At 41.5% G+C, this 13,184-nt stretch overlaps 1 protein-coding gene across 1 annotated transcript in view; it reads left to right on the forward strand.

Annotated features, from left to right (window-relative positions):
* The window catches only part of BANK1 (B cell scaffold protein with ankyrin repeats 1), a 44,587-nt gene extending 31,847 nt beyond the window's left edge, over positions 1–12,740 (forward strand). The window contains exons 5-9 of the mRNA XM_038769289.1: positions 3,692–3,755; positions 8,340–8,369; positions 9,770–9,828; positions 12,332–12,396; positions 12,574–12,740. Coding sequence (XP_038625217.1) covers positions 3,692–3,755; positions 8,340–8,369; positions 9,770–9,828; positions 12,332–12,391 — 213 coding nt within the window. The 3' untranslated portion in view covers positions 12,392–12,396; positions 12,574–12,740. The remainder of the gene's footprint in view (positions 1–3,691; positions 3,756–8,339; positions 8,370–9,769; positions 9,829–12,331; positions 12,397–12,573) is intronic.
* The last annotated feature ends 444 nt before the right edge of the window (positions 12,741–13,184 follow it).

The following is a 13,184-nucleotide window of genomic DNA, read 5'->3' on the forward strand; positions in this document are numbered from 1 at the left end:
TTCTGGGAATTAATTTTCATTAATAATAATAATTATTATTATTATTATTAAGCACTTACTATGTGCAAAGCACTGTTCTAAGCGCTGGGGAGGTTACAATGTGATCAGGTTGTCCTGTGGGGGGCTCACAGTCTTCATCCCCATTTTACAGATGAGGGAACTGAGGCACAGAGAAGTTAAGTGACTTGCCCAAAGTCACACAGCTGACAATTGGCGGAGTCAGGATTTGAACCCATGCCCGTGCTCTTTCCACTGAGCCACATCTTCATTCATTAGTGCCTTGCTTCCTGTTGAGTTGGAGAAAATGTCCCCTCAGGGGCATCTAGAGGAGGATGTGAATTGTCTGGCTGTATCAGGGTCTTGGATCCTGAACCCTAGATAAAGGAGAACTCCATCACCCTTTCCTAGTAGCCCCTACAACAACCTGAGCCTTGCAGGGTAGGAGAAGTAGAGGACATATCACAGTTCAACGCTTATGAACTCATTTACAAACTCCATAGCACTAATGTGTATATATCCCCTTTATAGATTTAGTTTGACTTGTAAATATTTTAAGATTGGTAGTATTTGTTAAGCCCTTACTATGTGCCAAGCATTATACTAATCCCCGGGGCAGATACGAGGTAATCATGGTGCTCACAGTGTAAGTAAGAGGGATGACAGGTACTGAATGCCCATTTGGCAAATGAGGGAACAGAGAAGCCAATTGACTTGCCCAAGGTCACACAGCAGATATGTGGCAGAGCTGGGATTTGAACTCAGGTACTCTAACTCCCAGGCCCATGCTCTTTCTACTAAGCTGTGCTGCTCCTCTTAAATATTTTATATGTGTCTCCCCTGTTAGAGTATAACCTTCCCAAGTGTCTTAGTATGGTGCTCGACTCCAAACAGGTGCTTAATAAATGCTCCTGCCATTATTTTTCCTCCTCTTCCTCCCTCTCCACCACCTCCCCCTTCCATGACTCCTCCTCCTTCTAGTCCTCCCCCTAATTCTACGACTACAATTACTTCAACTCTATTATTAATCAATCAATCAACAGCACTTATTGAGCACTTACTATACACAGAGCACTGTAATAAGTAGTACTACTTCTACTGTTAATGCTACATTTCTATTAATAGTAGTAATAGTATTAAGTGCTTACTGTCTTCAGAGTATGCTCCTAAGCACTGGGAAAAAATATATGAGCGGGCTCACAATTTATTATTACTATTGTTACTATTATTATTACTATTGCAAGTATAATACTGTCACTCAATCAATTAAGGAATGGCATTTATTGAGCACTTACTCTGTGCAGAGCACTGTACTAAGTGCTTGGGAGAGTACAACAGAATCTGCAGAAACAGTCCCTGCCCATGATGAGTTTACTGTCTAGAGGGGAGATGGGCATTAATATAAATAAACATCTAATGTATAATATCTAACAAAGATATGTGCATAAGCGTTCTGCTTCGGGGATGGGGTGAATATCAAATGCCCACAGGTCACAGATCCTAGTTCATAGACAATACAAAAGGGAGAGGGAGCTGGGGAAAAGCAGGCTTAATCAGGGAAGGCCTCTTGGAAGAGATGTGACCTTAACAATGCTTTGAATGCTTTGAACTGCTTCTCTACTACATCCTAGCACTGGTATTACTACAAATTATAATAATGACAGTACTTGCTAAGCACTTACTATGTGTCAAGCACTGTTCTAAGCGCTGGGGTAGACACAGCTAATGAGGGTGGACACAGTCCCTGTCCCACATGGGGCTCACACTCCTAATTCCCAATTTACAGAGGAAGGAGTGAGTTACAGAGATGTGAATTGACTTACCCAAGGTCACACAGCAGATAAGTGGTGGAATCAGGATTAGAACCCAGGTGCTTCTGTCTCCTAGGCCAATGTTCTATCCATCAGGCCATGCTACTACTACCAGTCCACTGCTATTAACTACTACCCTTTCCTTCAAAAGGCTCACAATCTATTTTTACTATTGTTACTTGGAGAAGCAGCATGGGTCAGTGGAAAGAGCACAGGCTTTGGAGTCAGAGGTCATGGGTTCAAATCCCGGCTCCACCAACTGTCAGGTGTGTGACTTTGAGCAAGTTGCTTAACTTCTCTGTGCCTCAGTTCCCTCATCTGTAAAATGGGGATTAAAACTGCGAGCCCCCCATGGGACACCTGATCACCTTGTAACCTCCCCAGTGCTTAGAACAGTGCTTTGCACATAGGAAACGCTTAACAAATACCATTATTATTATTATACTACTACTACTATGATGACTATAATACTGCTTCTCTATTACTAATTGATAATAGTAATAATAAAATAATTATGATATTTTATAAGCACTTACTCTGCATGAAACACTGTTCTGTATGCTGGGGTAGATACAAGTTCATCAGGTTGGACACAGAACTAGTAATAGTAACTATTAATACTACTACTACTAATAATAATAATAATGATGATATTTGTTAAGTGCTTATGAGGTGTCAAGTACTAGTCTATGCTCTGGGGTGATACAAGCTCATCAGGTTGGACACAGTCCCTGTCCTACATAGGGCTCACTGTCTTAATCCCCATTTTACAGATGAGATAACTGAGGCACAGAGAAGTGAAATGACTTGATCAAGGTCATACAGCAGACAAGTGGTGGAGTCAGGATTAGACCCAGGTCCCTCCTCTGTCCACCAGGCCAGACCAAGTTACTTCTTAACTACATTAAGAAATTGCAGTAAGGGCATCCGACTGGAGAGGAACCTGATTTTTAAAAGTTTTAACGAATAAACATTTTCAAAGTAAGAAAACTGTGACATTACCTAGTCAGCATAAGAGCAGAAATTCCTGAATACGGCACAAAACATCTGTCGCTGTCCTTCTCATAGTTGTCGCTCACCTCTAGCAAAATCCCATTGAAAATACATACAGACACACACACCATCACAAATGTTTGATCCCTAACCTTAAAAGATTTCAAAATCCCTTTTTTAAAAAAATAAAAAAATGAAACATATTAGTTCAGTGATATTTCACCCAGTGGCTAGTAAATAGGAGATAAAAGATGATTAAGCTTTTTTTTCACATTCCAAATACTAATAATTTATTTCATTATAGTTCAGTATCTACTATAGCTACTGTAACATAGAAATTCTGCAACACTAAGCTCCTGGTGATATTGGCAACATACCTAAAATATTGTTACAACTAACATCAAAGCCTGAGGGGAGTCTAAGCTACAATTTAGGGAGGCATTAGGAAAAAAGGCGGCTGGAAAGATGATTTTTGTTTGTGTATGTGTATGATAAATCCTTTCCAGCTGACAGGAGATGTCTCTCACTTGGGCAGTACAACCCATAGTAGTTGGCAAATCTATGTTCTGCTTCGTCAGAAAGATGAACTTAGATTTTAATTTATATGCATATATATCTCACAAAAATGACTTACCTTAAGTGTCTCTATATTCTGCAGATTCTTCTTTCAGATTCTTCAAATAATTTAACAACAGTCTGTACTACCACTAATACTACTACTATATACAATTACTACTACTCTCACTCTTCTACTACCAATGCTACTAGCCCTTCCTCCTTGACTAGCTTTTTCCATCACAAGAGTTAACATGATTCAAATCCAAATCCCTTTTCTTTCCATCCTCTGCTATAAGATATAGGCATTTGACTCGGCTGTTTCTCCTCTTTAGGAAAAGCTTCGCCATCTCAGGGACTGCATTATTGGGAAAAGGCCAGAAGAAGAAAATCTCTATGGTAAATTGGATTTCCCTTGCATTTAAGAACACTGGGGGCTGAGATGCCCGCGAATGTCTGTTTGAAATAAAATTGCAGCACCATGTGTTACATAATGGGACAAAGATGTCCAGCCTCATTTTCAACTGGATGAAAGGAGGATTTGTGACTACTGGATTTTGCCTCAACAAGAAACAGGTTTTTTAGCTTTTACGGGTGAGATTGGTTCTTTGGGTTTGGCTTCTGAGTGGCCAAGGAGTCTGCTTGATTGGCAGCAGCTGCTGAATGTAAAAATGAGGCCCAAAGATCCATTTGAATTGCATAATTAATTTTAAGGTATTAAGCTTCAACTTAAACTGTAAACTTTTACCTGGAAAAAGTGAATGAATATGATATTTATGAGGATACTTAGTGCAAGCTCTGAGAAACGGCTTGTGTGGCTGCAAAAATAAGACTGCATCAGTCTAGAATTCCAGTTCATCTTGTTTCCTCACGGGAGATTAAGGTCCAAAGCAACCATGTTGTGGGTGTTGATTTGGAAATATCACTTCAGATTGGTAGTGCAAACTTGCACCGTGATATTTGACATTTGAACCTCTGTAACGATGGGTAAACCTTTGCTCCAAAGCATTTTTCAGTCCTGTTATTGTGACTTATACCCTCCTACCTTTCCTTTGAGTCCATAATCATACCCAGTTTGCCAGCTATGAAATTCATACTTCATCCATATAGTCTTTGAGCATTTTGATACTTCTTTATCCTAGAGCATTTTAATAACATTGTTAGAAATAACTTTGTTAAATCAATCAATCTATTGTATTTATTGAGCACTTACTATGTGCAGAGCACTGTACTAAGCGCTTAGGAAGTACAAGTTGGCAACATATAGAGACAGTCCCTACCCAACAGTGGGCTCACAGTCTAAAACGGGGAGACAGAGAACAAAACCAAACATACTAACAAAATAAATAACAAGTGTGCTCTCTAAAATACTTAGTCATAAATGCTTCCCTACTTCACTGGTGACTGAATTTAACACATTCTAGCTAAATGTGGAATAAGATTGAATTTTCATGATTAATTTGTTGCAAGGAGTCCTGAGACTATAAAAACAGATCAATGCCTCTGTTATGGAATACCTTTGAATTACAGAAAGTTCAGTCTCTTGAGATAAGACTCTTATAAGATATGTAATTTCAGATGCAGTAAAACTACAGCAATTCACACTTAACTGGGATAGAGAAGTCCTGTCCCAGTTAGTGAAAAGTCTGGATTAAACAAGCATTTTATTGGGATTTTGCCAAGTAAATGTTGGATGGATGTCTCCCAGTTGTTAAGTTGTGTATGTTTGTTTTCATGAGTGTGTTCCCAATTTGGACTTAGTCTCCTGTGGCTCATACAATTATTCAGTCATTGGCATTTATTGATTGCTAATTGTGTGCAGAGCACTGTACTAAGCACTTAGCAAAGTAAAGTAGAGTTGGTGGACATGATTAGTCCCCTCAGTAGCTTAAAGTTTAGCAGGTGATTTTCCTAAACCAGACTCAGGTACTTAACCACTGAAACTGCTAGGCAATTGTCCTCAATAATAGGAACAATGATGGCATTTATTAAGTGCTTACTATGTGCAAAGCACTGTTCTAAGCACTGGGGAGGTTACAAGGTGATCAGGTTGTCCCACGGGGGGCTTACACTCTTAATCCCCATTTTACAGATGAGGTAACTGAGGCCCAGAGAAGTGAAGTGACTTGCCCAAAGTCACACAGCTGACAATTGGCGGAGCTGGGATTTGAACCCATGACCTCTGACTCCAAAGCCCCTGCTCTTTCCACTGAGCCACGCTGCTTCTCTGCTTCTCAATCTCCCAGGTGAAGCAGACTTCATTCAGACTATCTCCAGACTGTAAGCACCTTGTGGGTAGTGTGGCCTAGTTCATTCATTCAATCGTATTGAGCGCTTACTGTGTGCGGAGCACTGAACTAAGTGCTTGGAATCGTACTGAGTGCTTGGAAAGTACAATTCATCAAGAAATAGAGACAATCTCTACCCAACAACGGGCTCACAGTCTAGAAGCGGGGAGGTAGTCCACAAAACAAATAAACAGGCATCAATATAAATAAATAGAATTGTAGATATATGCATATTAATAAAATAAATAGAATAATAAATATGTACATATTTACACAAGTGCTGTGGGGCAGGGAGAGGGTAGAGCAGAGGGAGGGAGTCGGGGCGATGGGGAGGGTAAGAGGAGCAGAAGAAAAGGGGGGCTTAGTCTGGGAAGTCCTCCTGGAGGACCTGAGCTTTCAGCAGGGCTTTAAGGGGGGGAAGAGAACTAGTTTGGTGGATGTGAGGAGGGAGAGCATTCCAGGCCAGAGGTAGGATGTGGGATAATAATAATAATTGTAGTATTTGTTAAGTGCTTACTATGTGCCAGGCACTTACATGTTGCTAGTGGAAAGAGCACAAGTTTGGGAGTCAGAAAACCTAGTAATAATAACTGCTATTTGTTAAGCATTTACTATGTGCCAGGCACTGTACTAAGCACTGGGGTGGATTCAAGCAAATTGAGTTGGACACAGTATCTGTCCCATGTGGGGCTTGCAATCTCAATCCCCATTTTACAGATGAGGGAACTGAGGCCCAGAGAAGTGAAGTGACTTGCCCAAGGCCACACAGCAGACAAGAGGCGGAGCTGGGATTAGAACCCATTAGAATGATTAGATTAGACTCCCAAGTCCGGGCTCTATCTATGCTAAATAAATGCTATCATTATTATTATTATTATATTATTATCCACTACGCCATGCTGCTTCTCAACCCTGACCTGCGTTCTAATTCCAGTTCTACTACATGTCTTGGTGTGTGAGCTTGGGCAAATCACTTTATTTCTCTATGCCTCAGTTCCCTCATCTGTGAAATGGAGACTAAGACCGTGAGCCCCACATGGGTGAGACAATGACTGGGACTGACCTGATCAGCTTGTATGTATCCCAACACTTAGTACAGTGCCTGGCATATAGTAAGTGCATAACAAACACCGTTTAAAAAGGTCTGCCAAATCTGCTATATTTTACTCTCCCAAGCACTTACTACAATGCTCTGCACACAGTAAGTGCTCAGTAGATACAACTGATTGATCTCCAAGTTTGCAGGAGTGGTATTCCCTTCTTGGACAAGGGACCACATAAATAAATACAATTGATTGATTGATTGATTGATGGCAGAGAAAGAGAGAGGTCAGGGCTGGAGAAGAAAATATGGGAATCATCCATATAAAATGGTATTTGAAGCTATGGGGGCACTGTACTAAGTGCTTAGGGGAGTACAGTATAACAGAGTTGGAAGATGTATTCCCTGCCCACAGTGAGCTTGCAGTCTAGAGGAGAAATAGCAAGCAAATAACAAATTTAATATCAGACTACATTGTAGCATCAATATATGGGAGATTCAAACTCGAATAGTTCAGTTTTAGCTTTGGCCGAAAGAGAGGTGCAGCATGTTGAGCTATGACTAAATACCGCTGACTGACTGATTGATGGATTGATATTTGTGGAAAATGTTATCCACTTACTAAGTACCGAGCACTGAACTAAATGCTGGGGTAGATACAGTATAGTCAGATCAGACACAGTCCCTTGTCCTGCATGGGACTCACAATCTAAGAGGGCTGGAGAAGGAGTATTTAATCCCTATTTTCTGATGAGGAAACATAGACACTGAGAGGTTAAGTGACTTGCCCAATTTCAGAGCAGCTGCTTCAGCCCCCCATTTATGAATGAGGAAATGCCATGTGAAGAAGTCTCCCTACAGAAACCCATGGTCCCTGTCAGCATAGCATTGGTATGAGGGGGTGCAATCAATTCTCCCCCTCTCTCCACAGCACTTATGAACATAGTTTTTTACTCAGTTCCTTCCCTTACCTGCAATTTATTTCACTATTTATCTTCCCCCTCTAGATTGTAAGCTCCTTGAGAACAGGGATTGTATCTACTAACTCCTTATATACACCTTACTCATTATTCAATTGTATTTATTGAGCACCTTCTGCATGCAAAACACTGTACTTAGCACTTGGGAGAGTACAATATAGCAATAAACACATTCCCTGCCCACAACAAGCTTAGAGTCTAGAGGTGAAGACAAATATTAATATAAACAAATAAATAAATGTGCACCCTCCCAAGAGAAGCAGTGGCTTCTCAGTGGAAAGAGCCCACGCTTGGGAGCCAGAGGTCATGGGTTCTAATCCTGGCTCTGCCACTTGTCAGCTGTGTGACTTTGGGCAAGTCACTTAACTTCTCTGTGCCTCAGTTACCTCACCTGTAAAATGGGATTAAGACTGTGAGCCCCACGTGGGACAACCTGATCACCTTGTATCCCCCCAGCGCTTAGAACAGTGCTTCAAACATCGTAACTGCTTAACAAATGCCATTATTATTATTATTATTATAGTGCTTGGTACATGGTAAGCACTCAATAAACATGACTGATTAATTGATTGATGCTGGCACCAATTTATAGAGCGACTGAAAGTTTACACATGTGCAATCTAGATGGATTTTGATTAAAACACGTGGTAACATGCTTTTCTTTCTTCAACAGACAAAATCACCATCGTTCACCATCCTTGTGGTAAGTGATGCTTCCCAAGTCAATCAGGGAAGATGCCCAAGTTCATTCAATCATATTTATTGAGTGCTTACTGTGTGCAAAGCACTGTACTAAACGCTTCTAGCCAAGTCATAGGCTGAACTTCTTGGGCCAGCAGAATCTGTCCCTGTCCCTCCTAGCAGCAATGGGGGTGTCTAGTGGGACCCAGATCGTTCAGAAAATAGGGTTTCAGAATCTTTTCCTCTCTGGAAGTCCCAGACTCTGGGCTTAGGCTGGGCCAAAGCAGGCCCACCCAGCTCAGAGTTGTCACTTTTTTTGTTCCTGAGACCCAGGTGTCCCCGTTCTCTGTGACCCTTGGACTCTGTGCAGCATACTTATAAAAATGTGACCACTTCCAGCTTAAATACTGGGGATCAAGGCATTCAAGGGGCATCTGGGACCTGTTTTTACCTCATGAATAACTCAGGGTGTCCTGACTGGTTCTCCCACCAGTAATCAAAGAAATCTGCTCCTTCCATCCTATGTCTATCCTATGTTGTGGGAGAGCTGTAGGTGGTGGGCAAGGGGAGGGAATTGCCCCCTGAAACCTATCTGATTAATTAATTCATTCATTAATGTGGTATTAATCAAGCACTTAGTCTGTGTTAACACTGGGGAAGATACAATACAATCACATCACACAGTTCCGGTCCCTCATCGGGCTCACTTGTGATGGAAAGGAAGAGCAGATATTTAATACCCAGTTTTCCAGTGAGGAAACTGAGGCTTAGGGAACTTAAGTGATTTTCCCAAGGTCACACACACAACTGGCAAATGGTGGAACTGGGATTAGAACCCAGGTCCCCTGATTCTCAGGCCCATGTGCTATTCCCTAGGCCAGGCTGGCTCCCAATATCTGGGCTCGAGAAAGAGTTTCCTGGAATGCAGCAGAGAAACAGAGTTTCCTGGAATGCAACAGAGAAACCCTCTCTGCAGGGGCTTAGGACTGGTCAGTTGGACCCCTGCTCATGCTGAGGTCATGTTAAATGGGGCTAAGAAACAAATGGAAAATCCCTAAATATGCATCTGCCTCTTCCCTGAGAAGGGTTGATCCTCTCATTTAGCAGATGTCCTTCCAGATCCCCACGCAGCGTGGCCTAGTGCAGAAAGCATGGGAGTAGGAGTCAGAGGACCTGGGTTCTAATCCCAACTTCCTTGCTGTGTGTCCTTGGGCAAATCATGTAACTTCTCTGTGCTTCAGTTCCCTCATCTGCAAAATGGGAATTCAATACCTGTTTTCCCTCCTACTTATACTGAGAGCCCTCATTATCTATCCCAGGACATAGTGCGGTGCTTAGCACATAGTAAGTGCTGAACAAATACCACAATTTTTATTATCTAGTCTGAAGGCCAATGATAAGACTAACTCTTTGCTTTTGTAGTTAAAAGAGAAATCATCCATCATGAGAGCACTTTTTATAGTGCAACAGTGGACAGTCTGGTATGTACCAATTTCTCCTGATTCATTGAAATCTCAGTTAAGGAGTTTCCTGACCAATAGGTAGGGTAATGTGAGTTATAGTAATAATGATAATAATAATGATGGCATTTGTTAAGCGCTTACTATGTGCAAAGCACTGTTCTAAGTGCTGGGGGGGGATGCAGGGTAATCAGGTTGTCCCACATGGGGCTCAGAGTCTTAATCCCCATTTTACAGATGAGGTAACTGAGGCACAGAGAAGTTAAGTGACTTACCCAAGGTCACACAGCAGCCACGTGGAGGAGCTGGGGTACGAACCCATGACCTCTGACTCCAAAGCCTGGGCTCTTTCCACTGAGCCACGTTGCTTCTGGTGCTTGACAATAATCTAAAGTGAGAAATAAATGCCCTGGTATGAGCCTAACGCCATCCCCTAATACTGCAAAGAAACAATAGAAATAGAATCCATCACATTTAATTGTAAATTCTTCAAGAATTTGGATTATACCTTATTCTTCTATATGTCTCTAAAGAGTCTATAGAGTGCTCGGAAATCAGTATATCAAGAGTGCCTATCTCGCTGCCAACCCCTCACCCGCCTCAATCAATCAATCAATCATATTTATTGAGTGCTTACTGTGTGCAGAGCACTGTACTAAGTGCTTGGGAAGTACAAGTTGGCAACACATAGAGACGGTCTCTACCCAACAGTGGGCTCACAGTCTAGAAGGGCTGGGAAATCTCTGGCTGGGAAATCTCTTTTCCCATTTCCTTCTGCATCATCCTGACTTGCTCACTCTGTTCTTCCCCCCTCCCTGCCCCACAGCACTTATATACCTATCTGTAAATTTATATGTGTATATATTATATATATATAAAGTTAAATTATTTAAGTTATATATATTATATATATGTATATATATATAAAGTTAAATTATTTGTTTTATATATTATATATATATATATATATATATATATATATATATATATATTTAATGTCTTTCTCCCCCATTCCAGACTGTGAGCTCATTTTGGGCAGGGAATGTATGTTTTTATTGTTGCATTGTACTCTCCCAAATGCTTAGTTCAGTGCTCAGCACACAGTAAGTGTTCAATAAATACTATTGAATTAATTAATTAATTAATTAATACAGTATGGAGAGCATGGTACTAAGCAGTTGAGAGTGGACAGTAGTTAGAAGACAGTATTCTCTCCTTGAGAGAATACTCTTCTTTCCCTCAAGGAGAGAATACTCTACTGGGTGAGACAAATACAAATCGATTTGCAGAATTCTGAAGAAAAAGAAGTGGATATGTAGGTGATTAAATGCTTAAATAATAGAATAGGTAATAATAATAGTGGTACTTGTTAAGCGCTTACTATGTGCCAAGCACTGTTCTAAGCACTGGGATAGATACAAGGTAATCAGGTTGTCCCATATGGGGCTCACAGTCTGAATCCCCATTTTACAAATGAGGGAATTGAGGCACAGAGAAGTTAAGTGACTTGCCCCAAGTCACGCAGCTGACAAGTGGAGGAGCTGGGATTAGAACCCACCCATAATTATAAGTATGGTAATTTTTAAGTGCTTACTATGTATCAAGCACTGTTCTAAGAGCTGGGGAAGATACAGAATAATCAGATTGGACATAGTCTGTGTCCCACATAGGACTCAGAGTCTAAGTAGGAAGGAGAGCAAGCATTGAATCCCCATTTTACAGATGAGGTAACTGAGGCACAGAGAAGTGAAGTGATTTCCCAAGGTCCCACAGCAGATAAGTGGCAAAGCTGGGATTAGGATCCTAGTCCTCTGAATCCCAGGCCTGTGCTCATATCATTATTATTAGAATCTGAGTACTTCAACTCTCAGATCAGTGCTCTTTCCACTAGGCCACACTGCTCCTCAGTTAATGGGACCTGGAGACAGGGGAGACAGCGGGTGGTTTCTGGTGTAAACTTCCAGTCCCTTAGAAGAATGTTATCCTCTCTGTTCAAGAGGGACATCCTAGCCAACCTGGAAAGTGAGAAGCAGATTTCAGAAGTTCTGCCCTATCCCTCTCTCCCCCAGACTGAAAGCAAAGTTCAGACCAAAGTCAATTTGGATAAATAAAATGGCCATGTCATTCAATCCATCAATCAGTGGGACTTATTGAGCACTTATGGTCTGCAGAGCACTGTACTAAGCACTCGGGAGCTCACAATTCAACAGAGTCGCTAGGCACAATCCGTGCCCACAAGGAGCTTACAGTCTAGAGCAGACATGAAAATAAATTACAGATATTTACATAATTGCTGTGGGGCTGAAGGTGAGGTGAATCAGTGAGGTAAGGTAAGGTGAGGTGGGGGAGAGCTGAGAGTATTATAACCTATGATCAGGAGTTTCTATCTGAAGCAGAGGTGGAATGGGCTAGCAACTACCGATCAAGGTTCCTCTCTCTGACTGTGAAAGGGAACGGTCCTATCCAATTTCATGATCTTTCTTTGAGCTCTGAAAGTACCAATTTCTTATCTGTTTATTTCTAGCATCCCCCTCAAGTGCCTGTAGAAAAGGAATACAGTTTCTGTTCAAGGAAAGCCATCTAAAGGAGGTAAGCTAGAGTGATAGCAGAAAGCATCTTACCCTTTGCTTGGCAGAAACAATGTACATAAAGCCCAGATCATTATAATACGTTCCCCCATCGGGGATGAACGAATTAGTGCTTTTGGTGCAGTGGGTGCGTGTGTTTATAGCAGACACTAACACATTTTCTCGGATGTCATTTTAGGGCATTGTAAATGAAACCAAAGGTTTGCAGCTGTTGCCCTTGCCTCAGTGGAGCAGTCTAGAATGCTGATCAAAGGCCCCGTGAACCCCTACCAACAGATGTGTTCGCCTACCGCCTCTAAATGAACAAACTGCAGTGATTGGTTCCCTGTGAAGTTAACCATTCCAGAAGCCACATATTTCTGGCGTTAGAAAAAAGAGAAAATGTGACAGCCAATAGAGTCTGTGATCTTTGAAAATGCCTTTGACATTCTAAGTCTCATTCTTTCTTCTTCTAAGTGCTTTCCACCTCAGTGTTTCTGCTAAAGAGGCAGGGTCCAGGGAGATAGGGGAGCTAACACACAGCTGAAATAAGTATCTTGACATATGGGAGAAAGAATATGCTGTGGCCATATGACAGAATTACCATCACCTAGCAAGTCTTCTTGGTCCCTTCTGAGAGAGAGTGAAAAAGGAATAGAGAGAAAGAGAGAGAGAGAGAGAGAGAGAGAGAGAGAGAGAGAGAGAGAAGATTGAGAAAGAGCCAAGTAAGGACAGAGAAAAAATGAGAGAATGAGAAGGAGTAAGAGTGAGAGAAAATGAGTGAAGAGAGGCTACAGGAAAGAGAGAGAG

Source organism: Tachyglossus aculeatus, chromosome X5 (assembly GCF_015852505.1).
Source record: "Tachyglossus aculeatus isolate mTacAcu1 chromosome X5, mTacAcu1.pri, whole genome shotgun sequence".
Taxonomy (NCBI): domain Eukaryota; kingdom Metazoa; phylum Chordata; class Mammalia; order Monotremata; family Tachyglossidae; genus Tachyglossus; species Tachyglossus aculeatus.